We start from the raw sequence: 24,804 nt of genomic DNA on the forward strand, positions 1-24,804 counted from the left end.
AGTCATCTGACTAACTAAAAAACACATCACACATAAAACTGGACATGTGAATAAAGTGACACAGTGACATGTGACAAAATGACAAATGAGTAAGGAATATCTGTGTATTTGAAATTGCATTGCTCTGTTTTAACAGCATTTATGTTTTAATTCAATAGTGTGAGATACACTAGAAAATGCATACAAACATACAAAATGCACTTGCAGGTGAACTAAATATTTTTGTGATGTTTTAATGCAAAATGTGAGTTGTGGACACCGACATTTTGTAAATGTTCAGGCAAAACGACCTTATTCAGTTTGTTTGGGTTGAAATAAGCTATGAGAATAAACGTTAGAAGACATGAGTAGCTCTCAGCCGTTTTCATTTTGTAAAAGTAGCTCTCAGGGGAAAAAAGTTTGGAGACCCCTGCTGTAGAGGGCTTTGGAAAAGGCGTATGTAGAAGGCAGTCCTCTGTTACTGTAATGCAGCTTCCTTTGGACCATGAGACACTGAGACTCCACCACAGCCCATCCATCGCTCTGCCACTCACTTGGTGTATTTTTTCCTTTCCTTCTTTTAGGTAAACTTTGTATTGAACGAAGGTTGTCCACTTTGCACCCGGAACCCTGAGGGTCCACCCTCCTGGCACCTTGCAGCGCTGTGATCTGCACCTGGCATTTTCTGACAGTTCCTGCTGTGACTGGATTGGTGTGACGCCGCCCTTCTGCCCCCTGCTCCTTGTCCCGTCTGGGGTTTTGGACTGCCATTTGCAGAGTGTGGCTGACGGACTTGACTTTTGGAGCCGTGGACACCTCTTTAGAGACTTTGAATTCCGCAAGGAATGAGTGGTGTGGTCCTGAACTGAAGAAATAAGTAGACACGAAGCACTTCAGGGAAATTGCTGCTTTCATGTTGATGGTAATTTACTTTCAGCCATGCCAGGAGCACTTGGAGCTTAATTCCTGTGTGAATGTATTTTAGGCAGAGAGTGGGCAAAGAATATGAAAGCAGTGCTTACTTCTGGGGACTTTTGTTTGAACACTGTGAGAAGGCAACTTTTTTGGCCAAGTAGATCCTTCTAATTGCAGTAGTGCATGAGTGACTGTCATCTCATCCAAAGCACCATGTTGCTGTTTAGAAGTGGATCCCAGGCAGAAGGTCTGAAAACACGAGACAAGAGACAGATTGTGTGTTGGCCTTCAGTCAGTAGCAGTTTGTCTGGCTTATCTTTTTAATTATTACTATTTTTTTGGTTTTATTTTTCTGTCTTGCTCCTTCTGTCTAAATTTGTCCATAGGCCTTGAAGCACTTATTTCCATACTTTAGTGTATTTTACTGAATTGCTCAAGGGTTATGAAATTGTGCAGGAGAGTCCAAAGCAGAGCTGAAAGTTTTTATTGTCAGGAGCACATTAATAATTTTCCACTACATGGTCCTGGTGGGTTACAAATTGACGATTCCAGTATTTCGACAAAATTAAGAAGCGCAAGACAACCTCTGTCATAATGTCCTAGGCTGCTGATGTTACTGAACAATCAAATCAGAAATGTTCAAAATGTAATGGCGACTAGATAGGATTTTATAAGAAAATTGAAACCCCAGTGTAGTCCCAGCGATGTCGTCCTCCTCAACAATCAAATCAGAAATGTTCAAAATGTAATGGCGACTAGATAGGATTTTATAAGAAAATCGGAACCCCAGTGTAGTCCCAGCGATGTCGTCCTCCTGTTGAGGACATCTCCGTTTGCGGCACACAGTTCATTTCCTTAAAAACCAAAAAAGAAACCCACTGAAGAGAGTGCTCCATTTGAACTAAGCAGAAGCTGTCCGCGTTAGCCAGAGAGCGACAATTGCCTGCCCGCCCGGTCACATGTGGTTACTGGTGTCATTGGTTCACAATATTGATGCACTCGTGTGATATTTTCAAGGACCTCAGATTTCCTTTGCATATCTCGACCACTCCTCACCCGTCTGCTGTCCAGAGTGAAGAAGGCAAAGAATCATGTACAGTCCACCCCCAAATTGTGATCTTTTTCTATCGACAAGCAGGTTGTACTAACTTCTGACAAACTGTGAAATGTAAAACGTAATGATGGAGTGTAGGAGAGCACTTAATCAGAACCTTTGCTCGCTATTGACAAGCTTACAACCAAACTACATCCCCATCGCCCCGGGACAGCCTGTCTGACTAGGAACACTTGGCAGTGCCGGGCCAAGGCTGCTGCTTTTTCACCCTCGTCCGAGTTTTCAGCACCTTTTCTCAATCCCTGCACACTCTTGACTATTTTTTTAAAGCTTCCTGCTCGATTGAGGCACTTCAGTGTGCAACTCCGTGACTGCTACACTTTAAAAAAACATGAGAACTTACTGGGCTTTGGTTGATTTTTGCCTTGCGAATTTGTTTCGCCGTAACCTCCACATACCAAGGGCGCTGATCATCTCCACCAATTTATCTGAATGCTTACAAAAATTCAATGATGGTGTGTAGGGGGCTTTAAAAAGCTTTTTTTTGTCTTCTTCTTTATTGCCCTTATTAACGTTAGATTTAGGAAACCATTTTGAAGGGTTCTTACGAAGGGGCCCAGAATTCAATAGCATTAACCGTGAGAGCGTTTGCCTCAGTTTTGCAGAGTGGGGGGCCTTATAAACTAAGGAACGATTACATCCACCAACTCCGCGTGCTGCGTGCTCTACAGAAGAGGGCTCAGTTGATGATTTTGCACATGGTTAGACCAGAATCGGACCCCGTTTTACCGCTTGCGGAGGGCTCAAGTGGGCGATGGAGTCACTTCTCCGGTGTTCATTCAAGTACTTTGCATTAGTCAGGCAAACTGCAAGTGCCAAGCAGTGCGGCCTTGTGACGTCTTGGGGACGTGGAGGCAGCCTGAGTCACTGAGCATGCTCTGTCCTTCGATTTTGTTGCACTACTAAAACTGTACTGTATATCAGTGTATTAATACACCGTTGGGTACGGGCACTTTGGCCAGCCTGGTTTGAGTTTGTGTCTGGGCGTCTGGCCAATCGGTATGGGAAGTGTGTTTAAAGTGAAATACGAATGTTTGAATGTTAGTAAGGTGTGTGTTTTTTTTTTTTGTTTTGAATTGTTTGCCTTTTTTTTTTTTCTTCTTCTTTTTGTGTCCGTTTTGGACAAAAATTCTAATTATATTTACTTTAGAGAGCAGAAAATGTATTCTGAGTTTATACACTGCAGAGTTTAAAAAAAAACCAAAACATTTATTTAAATAATTTCCATTTCTGTCATAAATGTGTTTTATATGTATCGTATCTCCATCAGTAGTATATGTGGCCACGTAACTAGTGATAAGGATGCAGATTGGCATGTACATATAAAGCTCGGTTTGGCTGACTCGAAGAGCTTATTTGTATGCGTGTGTTTGTTGGTTTGCATGCAAGTGTGCGTCTGGAGCGTGAGGGGCTCGACAAAAATACAGTGTTGGATATTCTACATTGTGTAACGATCCTGACAGGTATTGTTTTGTACTCTGGTGTCATTTGATTTTTTTTTTTTTTTTTCTTTACTGAGACAATTGCTAATTGAGTCTGGGATTCAAAGCATTGCCGGTAAATTGTGTTGTATCGACAGAGAGGCCAGTCGCAATGTCGAATGGCACGATTCCGTCAGCGGTCCATCCGATCCGTGTGAAATGCCGAGAAGAGATGCGGGGTGTGGGGGGGCTTCCCCCTCCTCATCGTCCCCGGTCCAGGCTCTCACGGCGTCATTTCTCTACTGAACGTGCTGGGATGAATGCGTCCGAGCTTCTCCTCTCCCTCACCAAAAAGGTATGACTGTGTTTTACAGTTTACCGCAAATATTGTATATTTTTTCACGTTACTTGAAAACTTGCTACTGTGCTTTATATATTAACGAAAGCTAATTTTTTTTTCCCTATCACTTTTTAGTCTGACGTCTTAGCTGTCCTTCCTGTTACCTTTTGTAAATAAGTGTGTAAAAGATATATTTATTGCTTCATAATTCTATTGAAAAGCAAAAACTTTATGGAAGCAGATTTTACATTTTCTTTCTGTGGCTGGTATACAGCCAGTGAGTGATAGATTCTAGAAGATGTGTGTGTGTGTGCGTGGGGGGCCGGGGGGGGTATATACTATATAAAATCTATAATCACCAATGTGCAGGTGTGTTTTGAGTGTGTGCATGTGTGATGGATGTAGAAGATGTGAGCTTTATTTTTTTTTCTACTGTCATCATTGTACCCTTTATTTCCTTTCCTTTTATTTGTGCAGCATAAATAAAGATTTTAAAACACTCAAATGACCCCCCAAGTGAGTTTCTGAGTGTTATGGTTTCTGCAACCCACATCTGAAAACACGTTCTCCCAACCGCCTGGCGGAAATGTTCATGTTTAAATGAGGCCAACCAGCCTCTGCGTTTCTCTTCAAAGTTGTATATCCGAGACCCCCCCTTTCCACACCTGTGTTTTGCATATTGAGTGTATCTGCATGTCATTTAGGTGGTTTCATTTACACCCGGCCTGTAATAGGTGCCCCCAGTGTCTAGACAGAGGTCTGATGGCAGAATTCAAATCTGCTTCCTCTCACTTTCGTGGTGGTCCTCCTTAGATACTGAAGTCATATTTCTCTAAACACACTTGTGGGAGTGTGGTAGCTGTCTGATTTTGACTAACTCGTGTGTGTTCAGGTGTGTTTGTGAAAGCGGTCAGATGCTACAACAGAAAATGACTTGAAAGTCTGGGGACTTTCCCCTTGGGATTAATAAAGTGTCTGTCTGTCTGTCTGTCTGTCTATCTATCTACAGTGCATCTGGAAAGTATTCACAGCGCATCACTTTCTCCACATTTTGTTAAGTTACAGCCTTATTCCAAAATGGATTAAATTCATTTTTTTCCTCAGAATTCTACACACAACACCCCATAATGACAACGTGAAAAAAGTTTACTTGGGTTTTTTGCAAATTTATTAAAAATAAAAAAACTGAGAAATCCCATGTCCATAAGTATTCACAGCCTTTGCTCAATACTTTGTTGATGCACCTTTGGCAGCAATTCCAGCCTCAAGTCTTGTTGAATATGATGCCACAAGCTTGGCACACCTATCCTTGGCCAGTTTCGCCCATTCTTTTTTGCAGCACCTTTCAAGCTCCATCAGGTTGGATGGGAAGCGTCGGTGCACAGCCATTTTAAGATCTCTCCAGAGATGTTCAATCGGACTCAAGTCTGGGCTCTGACTGGGCCACTCGAGGACATTCACAGAGTTGTCCTGAAGCCACTTCTTTGATATCTTGGCTGTGTGCTTAGGGTCGTTGTCCTGCTGAAAGATGAACCGTCGCCCCAGTCTGAGGTCAAGAGCGCTTTGGAGCAGGTTTTCATCCAGGAGGTCTCTGTACATTGCTGCAGTCATCTTTCCCTTTATCCTGACTAGTCTCCCAGTTCCTGCCGCTGAAAAACATCCCCACGGCATGATGCTGCCACCACCATGCTTCACTGTAGGGATGGTATTGGCCTGGTGATGAGCGGTGCCTGGTTTCCTCCAAACGTGACGCCTCGCATTCACACCAAAGAGTTCAATCTTTGTCTCATCAGACCAGAGAATTTTCTTTCTCATGGTCTGAGAGTCCTTCAGGTGCCATTTGCCAAACTCCAGGCGAGCTGCCATGTGCCTTTTACTAAGGAGTGGCTTCCGTCTGGCCACTCTACCATACAGGCCTGATTGGTGGATTGCTGCAGAGATGGTTGTCCTTCTGGAAGGTTCTCCTCTCTCCACAGAGGACCTCTGGAGCTCTGACAGAGTGACCATCGGGTTCTTGGTCACCTCCCTGACTAAGGCCCTTCTCCCCCGATCGCTCAGTTTAGATGGCCGGCCAGCTCTAGGAAGAGTCCTGGTGGTTTCGAACTTCTTCCACTTATGGATGATGGAGGCCACTGTGCTCATTGGGACCTTCAAAGCAGCAGAAATTTTTCTGTAACCTTCCCCAGATTTGTGCCTCGAGACAATCCTGTCTCGGAGATCTACAGACAATTCCTTTGACTTCATGCTTGGTTTGTGCTCTGACATGAACTGTCAAATGTGGGACCTTATATAGACAGGTGTGTGCCTTTCCAAATCATGTCCAATCAACTGAATTTACCACAGGTGGACTCCAATGAAGCTGCAGAAACATCTCAAGGATGATCAGGGGAAACAGGATGCACCTCAGCTCAATTTTGAGCTTCATGGCTAAGGCTGTGAATACTTATGTACATGTGCTTTCTCAATTTTTTTACTTTTAATAAATTTGCAAAAATCTCAAGTAAACTTTTTTCACGTTGTCATTATGGGGTGTTGTGTGTAGAATTCTGAGGGAAAAAATGAATTTAATCCATTTTGGAATAAGTCTGTAACAACAAAATGTGGAAAAAGTGAGGTGATGTGAATACTTTCCGTATTCTTTCTATCTATCTATCTATCTATCTATCTATCTATCTATCTATCTATCTATCTATCTATCTATCTATCTATCTATCTATCTATCGTTGCATTTCTCCTATTTCAGCAGCTAATTTTCCCTTTTGTTAAAAGTACAAGAAGCCGGTGAGTAAACAGACAAGACGGTAGTGTACAGGGTTCTCAGGATATGACCATCAGGTGGCGCTACTGTGTAAGAGGGGAGTGAAGCTGGCATCCAGAGCCCTTCTGCTTAGCAAGCTGAGGTTTCACGCTGTCTCTGATGCCACATTACCTTTACTCCATGACTCAACCAGAACAACAAATAATACTAACATAGTAAACCTAACCTAACCTAACCTGGTGTGTCCTGCATACATTACATAAAGTACGCTAACCTGACAGCCTTTCTTCATACTGTCGCTGCATGTCTCGCTCAACAGCAGTAGCCCCCTTAACAGAGTTAAATGAAGCCTGTGCAGAATCACCTGCCTATAAAAGAAAGTCAACCAGAAAATACTTGGCATTTCTGTACTTTTTAGCCTTCCTCACATTCCTTATAAAACACTTCCCTTATATTAATTATATATTTCTTTTGAAATATACACTAAATGTGATTAATTTCATAATATAAATAATTAGATACACAAGATGTGTCTCTTAGAGTAGCCAGGGATTAAGCTCTTCCTGGACAGGATTCCTGACCACTGAATGTTCAGTTCCAACGGTCTAGGTTTCTTTATTTAGTTATGTCTATACAAGAAAACACGAAGTGTGCCTGCTCAGTTGCATCTAATATCAGACAAAGAAATAAAACAAAGAGAGACACGAGAGGTTACGGTCAGCGCATATTTAGACAAAAATGCTCACACAGGACACGTATCAAACCTTAATCGTTTCCTCTTGACACTCCTCATTAAAAAGTCATATGGCAATAGGAAGAAATTAATTTCTTTGTTGTTGTGTACGAGAGAATTTTCTGGAAATGGTTCTCTTTCTCAACATTTTAACCAATAAAATGTGGGTGAGACTTTCTGACTCAATACCAGGCACTTGGGTTATAAGTCTGAGGTTTGCTCACGGATGATCTGAATCAGTGATGTGTGTCGCTGGCTCATGGGCAGCTGCGGAGAGTGGGGACCAAAGTTTGGGAAAGCACCTCTCGTGTGTGGGGGGGCAGAGTGACGGGGTGGGAGATAAATGCCAGAAAGAGAGAGCAGCCAAGTCCTCTGTAGTGAACACAGAGGTGTGTTAAAAGGCCACCGATAGAGAAAAGAACAGGGAGTGACGACAAAGGGCAGGCAAGAGGTTGGCAGGTTATTCTTGTGGAGGTGTCACCGCGACCGAGACAACAAGATGGTGGATACCTTAATATAGCGACATCGGATGGAAATGCCAGCTATCTGTCTGGCTTACTTCATTTGCTTCTGTTCAGATTTTTTCCCCTTTGAACCCTGAGTGTCAGAAGTTTTGTTGCCTTCATTGTCCATGAAAATATGAGATCTTTTTCTTTTCCAGCCTTCAGTACAAGCAACATGGGGTGAGTAACAGGTAAGTTTTTCTTTCCTATTTTTGACGTAACCTGTGAGTTATTTTTCTGTTTTATTTTGGATGTATCTGTAATTTTTTAGCTCTCTAATTGTTATATCACACCACACTATTATGGATGAATAAAACACTAGGGTGTTGTACCGTGTTAGCCATTATGGATGTATTGAGAAGTCAAGCAAAATGACACCTCTTATTGGCGAACTAGAAAGATTACAATATGTAGGACTGTCGAGGCAAGTCAAGCTCCTTCTTCAGGTGAGATGTCATACAGAAACTGGAGTTCCCTATGTTTATACAGACACCAGGACAGGTACAGCATTGGAAAACCTGGAAGTGAGACATCTTAGAAGGGGGCCTGAGTTGCCTTGACAGTCCTACATATTGTAATCTTTCTAGTTAGCCAATATAAAGGGTCATTTTGCTTGACTTCTCACCACATGTGGGAATAAAGAAATACTGCCTAGTTAAGAGTCCACTATTTAACAATTTCAAACCAGAAGTAATGGTGGTAATTTCTTGGGGTGGGATGCCAAGAAAGAAAGGCTGAGCATAATGTACAGTAATAGAGCATGCAGCCCGACACCAAAACGGGCAGTTTTTAGTGCAGCCGTCGTAAACAGACATCGGTCAGCCCAGCAGCCTGCTCGCATGAGAATCTGAAATGCTTATCTCTGAGCTGTCGTGGCACACTGCAGTTTAAAAAAAAAAAAAAATCGGCATGCAAACTGAGGAATGTGCAACTTCTCCATGCACGATCTGAACCCCGGTGTGCATCCCCAGTGCCACTGTGTGTAGCTCCGGCGCGGTTTTGATTTAATCCTTTAATTGATTTCCTTCTCACGTTGCGTGTTGCCTGATGTGTACACTGCAACTTACAGAGGCTCGCTCACACATAACCAAGGACATGATCTGAACCTCCTGGTCACAAAGCGCACGTCGGACCCTTATATTGCCGGCCTGCAGCCTCTCTGAGAAATGTTTATGAATGCGTTCCAGAGTCCAAGTCCAGATGTTTGTAACACTTGAAATTCTATTAATGAATGAGAACAGTGAAAAAGGGCTTAAGAGTATGAAATGACGAAGATGGTCTCACATCCTGGGATGCTTTCTGTCTGGATGCAAGCTTCTATTTTGGAGCATGCGCCGTCCGAATGGGCACCAACGTCCAGTGCCTTCACTCTTTGAATAGCTCCCAGGGTGGAAGTGGCAGGACCTCTGAGGTTGTACCACTATGGCCTGCCCTGGGACTCGTCCTCATTTCAGGCGGGGAAGAGCAAAGAGGTGGTTTAGTGATTGTGTTCACCCCGGTACAGCACTCGCTTGTCTTAACCGAAATGATCCATCCAGATGCTCCCCAAGGACATTTAGTTTTACTTGGAAAATGCACACAAAGACAAAAGAGCAAACGGTCACCTCATCTTCATGCAGAGAACCTCTTAGCTTTGGGGCAAAGTTGTTGGGTCTGTTTGTTTGTTTGTTTTTTTAATTTCTCTCTTTCCACACGTACATTGACATTAGAGCAGAATGAAGTCCATGCCTATAAGTGACACACACAATAGCACTTTCCGTTACATGCACTTGGGGGTCCATTGTTTTGGTTCATAGTGACATTTTCAGCCTAAAATGCCAACCTCTGACAAAGCCTTCCTAATAGCCAATCACAGGTAGCCTGGTCTTTGTAGCCCTATTGCATCTTCGCCATTTGCTGGTGATGGGCACAGGTTCAGGGTGGCACAGTGCAGGTAGCACTACTGCCTCACAATGTGGAGACCGGGGTGCTCTCTGTGTGGAGTTAGCATGTACTGCCTGTGGGTTTCCTCCCAAAGTCCAAAGGAATGAGGTTAGGTGGACTGGCAATGCCTAATTGACTCCAGGTTATGTTTGTGAGTGTGATGGACTGGCACTCTGTCCAGGTTTTGTTTTTTTTTACTTTGCACCCGATGCTTTCTGCGGTAGGCTGCAGCTTCTATTCTGAATAAGTGGGTTTGAAAAATGGGAGTGTGGATTTAGGTTCAAATAAAGAAACCAGCGAACCCCAGTGTGCAGGCAGTGAGTGTGTGGTGGAGTTTTGTCTTAACGCCTCGTCTCTGGCAGTGCCAGCTTTACAGCCTGGAGACCAAAGGAAAGAGGCATCAGCAGAAAATGTCAAGCTGTATTCCTGCATCCTGCAGTGCCCTCTGCTGGCCATTGTGTTAATTTGTTTAAGTTCAAAGAAGGTGTACATCTGCTCAGAAAAAGAAAAAAAGTGGGGGTGTTTCAGGGGCTGCAGAGTCCTGAGGTCACTTGGTGGGCTTACTGGGCCACTCTTGGCAAATCATTCACCCTGTTTGTATCAAGGATTAGAAAAAAATAAGAGAAAGTTGGAATGACATCCTTCCATTTTCTAAATCCGCCTTTGTCATGATGGTGTTGTGAACTGCCCGAGTCCACCTCTGCAGCATCATGAGCAAGGTAAGAGCAGGACGTTAATCCTTGATGCGGCACACTTGCCCATATTAGATACCATAGAATGCACATTGAATGCCCTAACCCCCCCGCCCTGAAAGACTGGGTGAACGTGCCACCTGTACCTTATCACGAAGCAGGCCATGCTGTGACTGAATGCGGTGACTTGTTCAGCTGCGGCAGTTAGTCTGTCCTCTTAACAGAAATGTGACACGCGTGTCTGATGGAGGGACACACAGTTTAACTGTCTTTACATGTGGGCTCGAGTGACACTTGTGCTTGAAACACCTGGCACCGGAGCACTTAGTGTAGGCCTTGGGGTCAAACGGTGTTATTAATACTAGTGTGTCTTTCATTTATCTCTCTGTCAATCATATTGTGCCTTTCATTTGTTACATAGCGATCTTTGTTGCTGTACTGTCTTTCATTATTACACAGTGCCTTTTATTTCCTTATCTATAATAATAATAATAATAATTCATTACATTTATATAGCGCTTTTCTCAGTACTCAAAGCGCTATCCACACAAGGAGGAACCGGGAAGCGAACCCACAATCTTCCACAATCTCCTTACTGCAAAGCAGCAGCACTACCACTGCGCCACCTGTTATATATAGTCTCTTTACACAGTGTCTTTCATATATCTGTCATTATACAGGGCGAGTCAAAATGATGTTAACACTAATGGTATTGCTCTGTATAGACTTCTATACAATATATGAGCCACATATGGTCCATGTGTTGAATGTGATGGTGAACAGGTTGAGACATTCCTGTAAATCAGCTTGCACATATTAAGTATGTTTTGTGAATAAATTGTTTCCGCCATTCAAATATTAACATAATTTTGACTCACCCTGTATTATGTCCATCCCGTCTTTTATACAGCGCATTTCATTATGTCCTTTGTTTCATTTCTTATATAGTTACTAGTGTGCTTTCTTTTTGTTATACTGTGACTTTCATTATCTTATATGGCGCCTTTGATTTCCATATTATATACTGTAGTGTCCTTCCTGTCTGTTCTTCAGTGCCTCTGTTAATTTCATGCATCTTGCCTGTTGATTATATAGCGCCTTTCACATCTAACTATTCTGCCTGGTGTCCTCTTGGACATTCACTCCCTACAGCTGGCTACTCACAGTATCTCTTTGAACTTGGGGTCTGTCTTCTCCATCGCGCTGCTCCCTGTGGTCAACCCCCTCCACGTTCTCTTCTTCAAGTGCACTTTGCCACTTGTGCCATTATTTCAAGCCCTTTACCGGTAGGAGTGATCAGTCTCTCTGTCCTTCCACCAGTCCATTCTTTGATTTTGCCTAATCCAGTACAGAGGAACTAGTCCAGTTTGATTCAGTAACATGCACAATGTGCCCTCTGCTATAGTGAAGTCATCATCCATATATAGCGCCTTTATGTGGTGATCACTCTATGCAGCAATGCCAGTCTACTCCTGCCCAGCCCAGCACTGCTGGCTCACTTAAGAGAGGCTCAGTGTGGCCCCCTAGTGGAGAGATGGCTGCGCTGGGTAAGCACAACAGAGTACAGAGCTCACCCGCCAGGACTGCCAGTGTTCACAACCTTCTTTATGACAAGGCGGTAGGGAGGGCACACTCCCCCACCCAGTGGTCAAAGCCTGTAGATGTTCTTATCCATCCATCCATCCATTGTCCCCCGCTTATCCGAGGTCGGGTCGCGGGGGCAGCAGCTTGAGCAGAGATGCCCAGACTTCCCTCTCCCCGGCCACTTCTTCTAGCTCTTCCGGGAGAATCCCAAGGCGTTCCCAGGCCAGTCGAGAGACATAGTCCCTCCAGCATGTCCTGGGTCTTCCCCGGGGCCTCCTCCCGGTTGGACATGCCCGGAACACCTCACCAGGGAGGTGTCCAGGAGGCATCCTGATCAGATGCCCGAGCCACCTCATCTGACTCCTCTCGATGCGGAGGAGCAGCGGCTCTACTCTGAGCCCCTCCCAGATGACTGAGCTTCTCACCCTATCTTTAAGGGAAAGCCCAGACACCCTGCGGAGGAAACTCATTTCAGCCGCTTGTATTCACAATCTCTTTCGGTCACTACCCATAGCTCATGATCATAGGTGAGGGTAGGAACATAGATCGACTGGTAAATTGAGAGCTTTGCCTTATGGCTCAGCTCCTTTTTCACCACGACAGACCGATGCAGAGCCTGCATCACTACGGACGCCACACCGATCCGCCTGTCGATCTCACGCTCCATTCTTCCCCCACTCATGAACAAGACCCCGAGATACTTGAACTCCTCCACTTGGGGCAGGATCTCGCTCCCAACCCTGAGAGGGCACTCCACCCTTTTCCAGCTGAGGACCATGGTCTCGGATTTGGAGGTGCTGATTCCCATCCCAGCCGCTTCACACTCAGCTGCGAACCGATCCAGAGAGAGCTGAAGATCATGGCCTGATGAAGTAAACAGGACAACATCATCTGCAAAAAGCAGTGACCCAAACTTGAGTACACCAAACCGGACCCCCTCAACGCCCTGGCTACGCCTAGAAATTCTGTCCATAAAAGTTATGAACAGAATCGGTGACAAAGGGCAGCCCTGGCGGAGTCCAACTCTCACTGGAAACAGGTTCGACTTACTGCCAGGATATGCGGACCAAGCTCTGACACCGGTTGTACAGGGACCGAACAGCCCTTATCAGGGGGTCCGGTACCCCATACTCCCGGAGCACCCCCCACAGGATTCCCCGAGGGACACGGTCGAACGCCTTTTCCAAGTCCACAAAACACATGTAGACTGGTTGGGCGAACTCCCATGCACCCTCCAGGACTCTGCTAAGAGTGTAGAGCTGGTCCACTGTTCCGTGACCAGGACGAAAACCACACTGTTCCTCCTGAATCCGAGGTTCAACTATCCGACGGACCCTCCTCTCCAGGACCCCCAAATAGACTTTTCCAGGGAGGCTGAGAAGTGTGATCCCTCTGTAGTTGGAACACACCCTCCGGTCCCCCTTCTTAAAGAGGGGGACCACCACCCCAGTCTGCTAAACTAGAGGCACTGTCCCTGATGTCCATGCGATGTTGCAGAGACGTGTCAACCAAGACAGTCCTACAACATCCAGAGCCTTGAGGAACTTCGGGCGTATCTCATCCAACCCCGGGGCCCTGTCACCAAGGAGTTTTTTGACCACCTCGGTGACCTCAGTCCCAGAGATGGGGGAGCCCACCTCCGAGTCCCCAGGCTCTGCTTCCTCATTGGAAGGCATGTTAGTGGGATTGAGGAGGTCTTCAAAGTACTCTCCCCACCGACCCACAATGTCCCGAGTCGAGGTCAGCAGTGCACCATCCCCACCATACACAGTGTTGACAATGCACTGCTTCCCCCTCCTGAGACGCTGGACGGTGGACCAGAATCTCCTCAAAGCTGTCTGAAAGTCGTTCTCCATGGCCTCCCCAAACTCCTCCCGTGCCCGAGTTTTTGCCTCAGCAACCACCGAAGCCGCATTCCGCTTGACCTGCCGGTACCTATTAGCTGCCTCCAGAGTCCCACAGGACAAAAGGCTCCAAGTCGGGGGCAATAAGAATGCCCACACCCGCTCGGTGCCTGTCACCGGGGGAAACTCCAGAGTGGTAGAGAGTCCAGCCCCTCTCAAGGAGATTGGTTCCAGAGTCCACGCTGTGCGTCGAGGTGAGCCCAACTATATCTAGCCGGAACCTCTTGACCTTGCGCACTAGCTCAGGCTCCTTCCCCTTCAGAGAGGTGACATTCCACGTCCCAAGAGCCAGCTTCTGTAGCTGAGGATCGGACCACCAAGGTCATCGCCTTCAGCCACCACCCGGTTCACACTGCACCCAACCTCTTTGGCCCCCGCTACAGGTGGTGAGCCCATGGGAAGGGGGAACCATGTTGCCTCTTCGGGCTGTGCCCGGCCGAGCCCCATGGGTGCAGGCCCAACCTCCAGGCCTGGCTCCAGAGGGGGGCCCTGGTGACCCGCATCCGGGCGAGGGAAAACGCCATCCAATGTTTGTATGCATCATAGGAGGTTTTCTGAACTGCTCTTTGTCACGTCCCTCGCCTAGGACCAGTTTGCCTTGGGTGACCCTACCAGGGGCATAAAGCCCCTGACAACAGAGATCCTAGGATCATTGGGACACACAAACCACTCCACCACGATAAGGTGGCTGCTCGAGGAGGGGATAAGATGGCACAGTTATCTATATAAATGCTAAGGGTTGTGAACATCTGTAACACGATTACTCACAAACCTGTGGGACTAGAACTTTCATTGTAATTGGAAACTTGTGGTGTGATAGGCACTGGTGAAGCACAAATGTTATCGAGGTTTCTGTATTTCTTAGGGTGAAATGCTTGAGGGAAAAAAAACAACAGTAACATCCCCTGAACGTGAAGCAAATTGTAGAAGCCATAAATGTGGCAGTAAGATGAATGACAAGGCCTGCGTGTGCTGCACATAACCTACAGCTACTTGAGGATTACTGAGGCTGCAACCTTGATCTTGGGACGACCAGAGGTACACGTGTTTTCTTGTTTAACGAGATTTTAGCCAAAATCCATGTGTTTGGCACGTTGTGAGCGTACAGTTGTATCTGTGACATGTGGAGTACGCAACATGAATAAACAGAAACCTTTGTCATGGCCGTTTTGATAATGTTTATTCAGCACTGGTCCCCACTTATTCTCCATAAAAACATGAGATTAAGAATTTTTACTACAAACAACATGGGGTAAGTAACATTAATAAAATCTCACTCTTGGTTGGAGTATTCCTTCAAGAAGTCCGTCCTCAATAGCAGTGGGTTTGAGTGGCCTTGGCCCGGTCCTCTGGTCTCGGCACATCATGACTTCCATCCATCCATTTTGCAACCCGCTGAATCCGAACACAGGGTCACGGGGGTCTGCTGGAGCCAATCCCAGCCAACACAGGGCACAAGGCAGGAACTAATCCTGGGCATGGTGCCAACCCACTGCAGGACACACACCCACACACCAAGCACACACTAGGGACAATTTAGAAACGCCAATGCACTTAACCTGCATGTCTTTGGACTGTGATGACTTTGTGATGTTTTATTTGGTAAGCCCTTTGCTGACCCCTGCTGACCACCTGAGGTGTACCAGCAGCTTTTCTGGGTTTTTCTCTCTCTCTCAACGATGGTGGCTACTTGTGTCTACGTCACCCCCTGCTGTTATTTTTGTAACTGTCTTTCTTTTTGTTGAATGCAGGGAGATGTAGCACCTTGAGTAACCAAACTGTCAGAGCCGGAAACTGCCTATGATCAAAGCCCAGAAGTGCCAGGCCAGAGCAGGCCCACCATTGAGGTGTCATCCCAAGAGCAGGCGGAAGCTGCTTTGAGAAGAAACATGTTGACGGCTCCCAATCCAGGACGTCTGTAGATGAGGACCAGAATAAACAAGCAAGTCTCCCTCCGGACCCCTGTAGTGCTTTCCAGTGTCATCCTGACAGTAGTTGAGCTCGTAGACATTGGGACATCATCTGCGGGGATGTGACCAGAGGGGTCTCGAAATGTTTGGCTTGGGCCGGATGAGGATGAGCAGCTGGGCATATGTATCATGTAATGGAGCAGCGAGGCCTCTGAGGGGAATGACCAGGGCTGTGACGTGACGTGAGGCACAGGAAATGAAGCTCTGATCACAGCTGCAGAGCAAACATAAAGTCCAATGTCAATGTTCACCTCCCCTGTCCAGACTTGCCCACAGTCTGGGGTGGATAAAACCCACCCGCCACTTCGCATGCCAGCAGTGCCAGTCAGCGGTTTACATGTAAGACAAGTGCTTTGTTTTTACAGATTTGAACTTTCAAAAAATTTATTAGATGCCCCTATGGTTGGGGTCAGGATGCCCTATTGATTGATTCATCACACACAGTGCCTTACACCGCCCACAAGGCTGGCATCCATCTTTATGTAGTGAATTTTGCAATTATGTGTCTGTCATTGACTGTCTCAGGCGTTATTATAAAATAAAGCCACTGTAGTCCAGTGGGGTGGGCACTGAACTTGAGATTCCCAATTCTTGAGATTGTGTATAAGGCATTTCTGGATAAAATACCAGCAAAATGAAAAGTTTAAAGAACCTCAAAACCGGGTGCAGACGTTCAGCTCCTTCAAGTTAAGGCACTAGGAGGCAGCATGGTGGGCATCAGGCAAGAAAAATCCATCCCAAGTGATGTGCTGCCCGCTGTGTGTGTGCCCCTGCCCATCCTCTGGGTGACCTGCTGCCCTTCCTGGACCTTTCCAGTTACCATATTGCAACGTGAGAGGACCCCGACCAGCTGATGAGGAGGCGGAAGTGGGGTCTTCCTTCATTGGCTTTGCACTGTGTCCACCACACCCGCTGCCAATGGGTGCGTCTTTTATTTGATGTTTTTCCTGGCAGAGGACCCCCCAATCCATCATGTACTTTACAGAAAGGTCCTAAGAGGTGGTCCCCTGCTCACATGGTGTAGTGTGGTCCCACAGGAGATCTTGCTGCGCTCATGTTGCACGCCGAGGGGATTTGCACAGGCTGACGGCTCATTTGAAGGTAAGCAATTTTTTAAAAAAGACTTCAACGCCCCCAAGATCTCATTTGTTCCATTTTTGTTACTCCACAAGATGAAATGTACGTTTACCTCCGTGGGGCAGAAGCTGCCAGCAGTTAAGCCTTCTTTAACCACTGCTGTTGCCCCACTCACCTGGCGCAGGGGCTTTTTTCTTGGCAGCACATGGCTGATCTGCTCTTTAGTCTCCTCGCCAGGCAGGACGTGACAGGACTTTCTCCAAGTGGTAACTGGTTTATGTGCGGCTTTTAAAGACTTCACTGCAAGAGACAAAAGTGCGGTGGAACAACCGATGGAAGAATTTACTTGTGATGTGGAGTTATACGGCTTGCGTCACAGCAGGAACTTAGACAGACCCCCTCCCTCTGGGCACGTGGGCACAGACCCCTGGAAGAGACCAGCTAAGTGCTGAGGTGCCGGTGGAAAGGCACAATACACAAAAAGGGCGTCTGAGTGTGTGTGTGTGTGTGAAGTCTGTAGAAAGACTGGCTGCTGTATGATGGGCTTTGTGACAGTACGCAAGGTGAAAGCCACTATATAAGGAATGGGTGCAATGTTAAAGGTTTAATAGATGGGAATTCACTATGCAGTAGATAAGAAAGGCACTAAATGAACAATGTTTAATAAATATGAAAGGCACTATATAAAGAGTGGCTGGAATGTTAAATGTTTTCTAGATATGAAATCACTATGTAATAGATAAGAACGGCGCTATATAAAATGGTAGCTTTACAAGGCACTACATTTTGAATGGTTGTCATGTTAAGTCTTTGCTAGATATACGTGCACTATATAACAGAAATGCAAGGATGAGTAAGTCACTATATAAAGAATGGCTGCAGTATGCAATGTATGACAGTTATGAAAAGCACTATATTAAGAGTGGTTGCAATGTTAAATAAATGTTAACTAGATATGAATTCACTAGATAGATATCCATCCATCCATCCATTTTCCAACCCGCTGAATCCGAACATAGGGTCACGGGGGTCTGCTGGAGCCAATCCCAGCCAACACAGGGCACAAGGCAGGAACCAATCCTGGGCAGGGTGCCAACCCACCGCAGGATGGATAGATATGTAATATTTATATCTATGTAATAGATACTAAAGGCAATATTTAATAGATGTGCGTAGGCTAGCTACTAGTTGATCAATAAATAGATACGAAAGTCAAATTCATGAAAGACACAATATAATATAGATAAGTAGATATAAAAGGCACTATAAAGTACTTCATTCGTTTTAGGATCACCGTTAACGGTAGCATCCCGGGATGCCTGAAGTGTTCAGAATTTGTTTTTTTGTTTTAAGATCAATGTATTTTCTTAACCAACTTCCTTTACCAGACCTGTTTCGTGGTGGATTTTTATTTCATCAGCCTATTAAAATTTTCCAGTCGTGGCATTTTTGTTTAGAAAGGCACATCTCCGACACCTCATATGACCTCAACTACATGGCGCTCCGCTTTAACTGGATACGCAGATCTTCAACAAGCCTCGCGATGTTTAGTAAGGGGCGGGAAAGGTGAGAGGTCATGTGAGAAGACGCACGTGGCTTGTGCTGCAACGCCGGAAGGTGTTCGTGCCACTGAATGCCACTTCAGTGCTTCGTTTGGGGGTAAAGCTGAGAGTTTGAGTTGTGACGACTTAAAGCAGCACTTTCTTGTGCTTTTATTTTTGCCTTTCGTAGTCGTTTTTGTTATATTTATTTCGTGAAGTGCACCCTGTGAACATAAGAAGACCAGGGCGTCGTTGCGACGGGATTGATTATGTTGAGGCTGCATTGTTACTGTAAGGAAAGGTGGAAAGATTGCACCCTCGTTATAGCTGACGCAAAAGCAGGAAAATGAAAGGAGCTGATGTTTCACAGAAATTGGTTTTAGTATTTTTTTTATAGTTTGTTTGGGCTTTATTATAAAGTACGCCGTCCAGGTTGCACTCGGTGAAGGAGGCGTATCCGTCATTGATGGCGAATAACCGAATGAGTCCATCGCTGGCATTCATAGAGAGACATGCTAAAAGTGTGTGCACACATGTGTAATGTGGCCAGACGGCAGGTGGTCCGCCACTCAGGTAAGTGGGCTGCTTTAGCTTAACTTCGCGGGCGCTGTGCTCGCCGGTGTAGAGGGCAGGATGATATGACCAGTTAGGTTTCCAGACCAGTTCGTGTGTGGACGGTGCCTTACTGGGCTGAACTGGCGCAAAGTCTCTGGCACGGGTTTAATTTATACTCGCCCAGAATTAGTATAGTGGTCCGAAGAATGTGCTCAGTGAGTGTAGCATCTCAGTTGCCACTTTTGATTAGACTGGACATCAAATTTTGTTCCCCAAGGGTAAATTAAATTGTGTTAATGAATAGAAATTTAAATTCTGTCTTTTGGGAAGCATCATTAATTAGCAATCACACTTGATGCTCTTAGAAACTAAGGACAGTTTTGCTGTATTGTGTGTGGTAATGTCAGGTGTTTTCAATGGAGTGAACATCATAGTTGAATTAAAAAGGCTTTATTTTCTGGTAGTTATTGTCAATCAGTAGTTTATGCCATAGCGTGTTTTTATTTTTAGATTATCTTATAGTCAAGTGTCCTTTAAAAAAAAAAAAAAAAGTCAGTTCAAATGAATATTTCTGAAATATACTTTGATTTGTTAGTTCCAGGTGAGTGTAAAAATATAGTTTTTGCACAATCCCAGGCAGCATAGTAGTTTTTATGAGCTCATATGCAGTGTTATTTTTCATAACTGGTAACAGAATATGTTTATAATTAAAAAAAAAAATGAATGTGTTAATATCTTACTGTGTTTTACAGGTTGGGCTAATAAAGGAAAGGATTTGTGGTCCATAAGAATGACATCCAAAATGAGTGAAGAACAGCATTTATCTGATTTTCAAAGCAACAGAAACGAGCCAGTAAAGCGAACCAAAGAATGTGTGCCAGAATTAGATGGAGATGGGAACAAGAGCAAAAAATTCAAAAGGGATGAAGAAGAAATTGGTGACGAGCAGAAAAAGTTCCCAAAAAGAAAGGTGGTTCTTCTTTTGGCTTATTCAGGCAAAGGATATCATGGTATGCAGGTGAGCATTGACACTTGGACAAATTCTAACCAGAACCCGTAAGGCTTTATCTGTTAGTTTTCTTAACCTGATTGGTTCAACATGGTGTCATGTTCTGTTGAATAGAATAAACGTGTCGCAGGGCTCTCCTGCTCCTAGCTGATTGGCAGATGCAAGTTAATCTAAAGTGCATGTCTTGGATTTGTGGGAGGAAGCTGGTCTGCATAAATGAAGAGCTACATCTTTAAAAACTGCACTGCCAAGGCCACCTAAAGTCTAAGGACAGAATACGGATATGTCAAGTTAAAGCTTCTTGCATTCGCAGTCTTTCTACTAAATTAGTCCGTAGGTAGTGCAGCAATATTTGCATTTTACACTTTTTTTTTATATATAATATACATCGTATTGTTCTGTTATTATCACTAAGGACACTTTTTAGAATACATTTTATAGCAAATTTAAGCAAGATGTATGAGTGAAAGACATTTGTGCCCATTTTTTCTGTTCTATGGTTTGCTCCCTCTCATGCTTTAAGTTTCTGAACTCTTTTAGGATCATGGAGACTTTGCACTAGTCCCCATCCCATGTATTTGCAGTGTCAGACTCCTCGGGCCTAATTTAGAATCTCCAAACCATCTATCACATCCAACTTTAGGATAAGGCAGGAAAAACTGTGCATATTCAGGATCTGGACCCAAGACAAGCATCCACATTCACACTTTTTGAACTAATCTTTATATATTTTTTAAATTATCAGCGGTCTTGTGTTGCCTAATTAGTATAAGATGATAATGAAAGAAAAGAATAATAAAAAAAAATCTAATTTTTAAGTGTCTTGGTTGTCGATAATTGGTTTCCTGATGAAGCCGGGCGTCTCTTTCTCACGTAACTGTTTTTCTTTTTTTAGAGAAATGTTGGCTCCTCACAATTCAAAACTATTGAGGATGACTTGATCGAAGCACTGGTAAAATCTGGGTGCATTCCAGATAATCATGGCACTGATATGAAGAAAATGTCATTCCAAAGGTGTGCAAGAACTGATAAGGTAATTCTCCATGAAATATTTTATCCTCTCCCTCTGTTAAGGAATCTGTCGTGTTGCAGCGAAATGCTTGCTGCCAGTTGCAAAGCAGAAGCCTTCTCATCTCAAGGAGCCATATGGGAGAACAACTCTCCTGTGCTTCTAAGGTTAAATAGTGCGTATCTGTGTTTGCAATATCAGGCTGGCTGTCTCTCCGTGTTCTTCCTCCTTGTAGGCTTTGACTGTTGCAGTCTTGAATAATTCTGCTTATACATGGTACTTTGGTGACAAAGGTACTAACACAAGTCATTTAGTAAAAACTAGGTACAGCAAAGGAATCACAATCCCATATTGTATAACTTTTCTGATTTTTATTTTTTTTTATTTATTTTTTTTTTCATACAGTGGCAGAAACATAATAAGCAAAGATAGACTCCTAGGACAAACAAGAAAATTGAGAGATTAATAATAAATGCGTATTGTGCAGAAATTGCAAATCAGTATAATCATTATAATAATTTAGCGTGGGATGTCAGGAGGAAGTACTGAATTGTCTATCATTATTTTAACAATACAAGATTTATTTATTAAGAATTTAATTTTATAAACTGAATGAATTCATGCCACACCAAATATGTATTACAACTGTGCCCGAGATATTTTTTGATTTTGTTATGAATATAACGGACAGAAAAAAGTCTAGTAAAGTGCCACTGTGGAATAACATGTACTGTACATCAGATAAAGATTTCAGGCTACAGAGATCACACATTGCTTACCTGATGGGTGTTTTCTCATCTTGGTTTCTATTTATTGAGTCATTTCTTTAAGGCCTGAATGCAGTTTTGTAATGTACCATACATGCTCTCATTTATATAATCAAATAAGCTATTATGTTGCTTAAATCTGTTTTTTTCATGTGCCTTTATATGTGTCATTTATTATATAATATGATTCCAGATAATCAACATTATTATGCAGGCCCTTGATTAAAACTGCAGTAAGGTTTATTCTCATGGCCGCTCAACTTTTATGTCAGTCAAAGAGACTTAATAAATGAACTCTTTATGTAAACCTTATCCACAGGGAGTTTCTGCGGCTGGTCAGATTGTCTCTCTAAAGCTGTGGCTCATTGACGACATTGTGGAAAAGATCAACAAACACCTTCCATCACAAATCCAAATATTAGGTAGGAGACGTTTGAACATGTTCTCACCATGTCTGGGTGGTCTTTCTCCTGCAGTTTCCTCCCACGTCCATTTTGACTAAATTAGCAGATCTGGTCTCAGTATTTGTTTTTTGTACTTAGTAATATTTGGATATGCTCAGTCTTTTCTCAGTTATGTAGTAGTAGTATAATCAGGGGTACAGTGAAATGCAACTCTCTGATGCCATGAGGGTTGGTTGCGGTATATGAAATGGTAGATTCATAAAATAAATGAATGCCTGGAGTTTATGTGGGTATTTTATTCAGCTGTTTTTGCAATGAAATGTGCTTTGTTTCATTTTCCTTAAATGTACCAGGCCACAAAGTTTTTGTCTTTTCAGTGATTTAAACAGAAGTCAAGCAAAATGACACCTTTTATTGGCTAACTAAGAAGATTACAATATGCAAGCTGTCGAGGCAACTCAGACCCCTTCTTCAGGCAAGATGTAATTACAAGGGGCCTGAGTTGCCTCGACAGCTTGCATATTGTGATCTTTTAGTTGGCCAATAAAAGGTGTCATTTTGCTTGATTTCTCACTACATCCATAATGGCTAACACGGTACAACACCCTAGTACTACAGTGATTTAAAGAATGAGTTTTCCACTATTTTAAATACTAGGTAAGTTATATCCGTCATAAGTAAGAATTAATAAGATTGATTGAATTGTTGTTTTTTTCTTTCTTTAGGGCTCAAAAGGGTCACTGGTGGTTTTAACTCCAAGAATAAATGTGATGCAAGAACTTACATGTATATGCTGCCCACATTTGCTTTTGCCCATAAGGACCTTGAAATACAGGATGAAAATTACAGAATAAATAAAGAAACATTAGAGAAGGTTAACAGGCTCCTTGCTTGCTACAAGGGCACTCATAACTTTCATAACTTCACCTCTCAAAAGAGGCCCCGAGACCCAAGCGCAAAACGTTACATCATGAAAATGTACTGTGACGAGCCTTTCATTCGTGAAGGCTTGGAGTTTGTCATCATCAAAGTGAAAGGACAAAGCTTCATGATGCATCAGATACGAAAGATGATTGGTTTGGTCATTGCTGTGGTCAAAGGTTATGCAGGGGAATCTATTTTGGAGAAAAGCTGGGGTGAAGAGAAAGTGGATATTCCAAAAGCGCCTGGTCTTGGTTTAGTCTTGGATAAGGTCCACTTTGAAAAATACAACAAGAGATTTGGTAGTGATGGCCTTCATGAGTCTTTGGATTGGGCAAATGAAGAGGAACGTGTGGAAGCTTTCAAAGAAGGGCATATCTATCCTACAATTATTAAGACTGAAATTGAAGAAAAGTCCATGAGGAGCTGGCTCTCCACTCTGCCTATTCATGACTTTGAAGCTTCTGCATTGGATATTCAGTCCAAGAAAGAGGAGGCCCAGGTATGGTGGATATGTCGCACAAACCCATTGTTTGAGTAAAAAGGTTGTTTGAAAAGTTGTCTCACAAATGGTGTGTTAGAGTGGTGGTGTTAGAATACACTGAATGTGAGATCACGTTATGTCAGCATTTGATGGGAGCAATTTGTATATCCACTACTCTGGATGTACGTGTTCTGTTATATTGGTTGTCAAAGGTCTGCCTGAGCATGTTTCTGGGTAGAATCCATTTACATTTTTTGTTGGTCAAAGAATGAAAGTTAGGTTTAATGATTTTGTATTTTGAACTGTTGTTCATCTTCACTTCTTTTTTTCCCCCTGCATTCCTTTAGGATGAAGAGGTAAATGGCGACTCGGACTGAAAAGTGTTGACATACTAGCTGCATGGATGATTTCTGACAACGCTCCAGAGAACCTTTTAGTCCTGGCAGAAGTGGTCGAATGAATCACTACAACCTGAGCTTTTTTTAATTATGTTCGTAAGGGGAAACCAGGATTTTTACTTTAGTATCAGTTTTATTCAAGACTTAATCCTGCAGTATTGGGGATGCAATAAACTGGTCATTTATTTTTCAATTAAATGAGTCGTGCTTTGTGTGGTTTTTTTTTTTTTTTTTTAATTTATTTTTTATTTTCATAGTCTTGCCGTTCAAAAGAATAACTGTCAAAACAAGCAGCTGTTTTAGTCAATAAATTTACAGGTGCATGCATCTGTTTCTAGATTTCCTGCTGTGCCTTAATCCTACAAAGGTATGTGCTATCTTCCCAATATTAAATTTATTATGAAAAATGTCTATCAATTGGTGTTTTGCCAAGTAAGTGTATGTAAAATTCAGTAGTATAAAAATATAATATTTTTATGTAGAGGAAGTAGTATTTGTCTGTCTGAGAATTAAGAAAAATGATTCGCACTGTATTGTTAGGTGCACGCCTATATGCAGTGAGGAGCGATTTAACACATTTACAGCTATAATATGACAGTGGTCAATTACTGAACCATATGATATCTACATGCATAAATGTGCGTGTTACACACAAGATCAAAAGTTGATGCGCCTCAGTGTCTCTTTCATCATAATCTGCTTTTAAATGGTTAAGGCCAACTCTTGTGTTCAGTCGCCTGTTAGATGAACATCTTTTGGGAGTTAAAAGGTCTTATCCTGTATTACTCGTACTTCAAAAAACT

At 43.5% G+C, this 24,804-nt stretch overlaps 2 protein-coding genes across 5 annotated transcripts in view; both read left to right on the forward strand.

Moving 5' to 3' along the window:
• Positions 1–4,274, forward strand: part of LOC114669221 (serine/threonine-protein kinase ULK1-like) — a 110,597-nt gene extending 106,323 nt beyond the window's left edge. The window contains exon 27 of the mRNA XM_028825415.2: positions 564–4,274. Within this exon, the coding sequence (XP_028681248.1) occupies positions 564–613 (50 nt within the window). The 3' untranslated portion in view covers positions 614–4,274. The remainder of the gene's footprint in view (positions 1–563) is intronic.
• Positions 4,275–7,850: 3,576 nt separating this feature from the next.
• pus1 (pseudouridine synthase 1) lies at positions 7,851–24,199 on the forward strand. 4 transcript variants are annotated; one of them, XM_051921112.1, is made up of 6 exons: positions 7,851–7,954; positions 19,762–20,027; positions 20,914–21,051; positions 22,114–22,216; positions 22,924–23,621; positions 23,951–24,199. In XM_051921112.1, the coding sequence occupies exons 2-6, from the start codon at positions 19,800–19,802 to the stop codon at positions 23,978–23,980; spliced, it is 1,197 nt and encodes a 398-aa protein (XP_051777072.1). In that variant the 5' UTR covers positions 7,851–7,954; positions 19,762–19,799; the 3' UTR covers positions 23,981–24,199. The 4 variants fall into 4 exon arrangements, with proteins under 4 accessions (XP_051777072.1, XP_051777073.1, XP_028680538.1 ...); XM_051921113.1 differs by lacking the exon at positions 7,851–7,954 and adding an exon at positions 17,385–17,476; XM_028824705.2 differs by lacking the exon at positions 7,851–7,954 and adding an exon at positions 18,416–18,572.
• Positions 24,200–24,804: the final 605 nt, after the last annotated feature.

Source organism: Erpetoichthys calabaricus, chromosome 18, assembly GCF_900747795.2.
Source record: "Erpetoichthys calabaricus chromosome 18, fErpCal1.3, whole genome shotgun sequence".
NCBI lineage: Eukaryota > Metazoa > Chordata > Cladistia > Polypteriformes > Polypteridae > Erpetoichthys > Erpetoichthys calabaricus.

Coding starts and splice junctions, on each gene's coding strand:
- pus1 (XM_028824704.2), top strand. CDS start 18,967: ATGCTAAAAGTGTGTGCACACATGTGTAATGTGGCCAGACGGCAGGTG. Junction 20,028..20,913: donor AAGGATATCATGGTATGCAG/GTGAGCATTGAC, acceptor TTCTTTTTTTAG/AGAAATGTTGGCTCCTCACA. Junction 21,052..22,113: donor GGTGTGCAAGAACTGATAAG/GTAATTCTCCAT, acceptor CCTTATCCACAG/GGAGTTTCTGCGGCTGGTCA.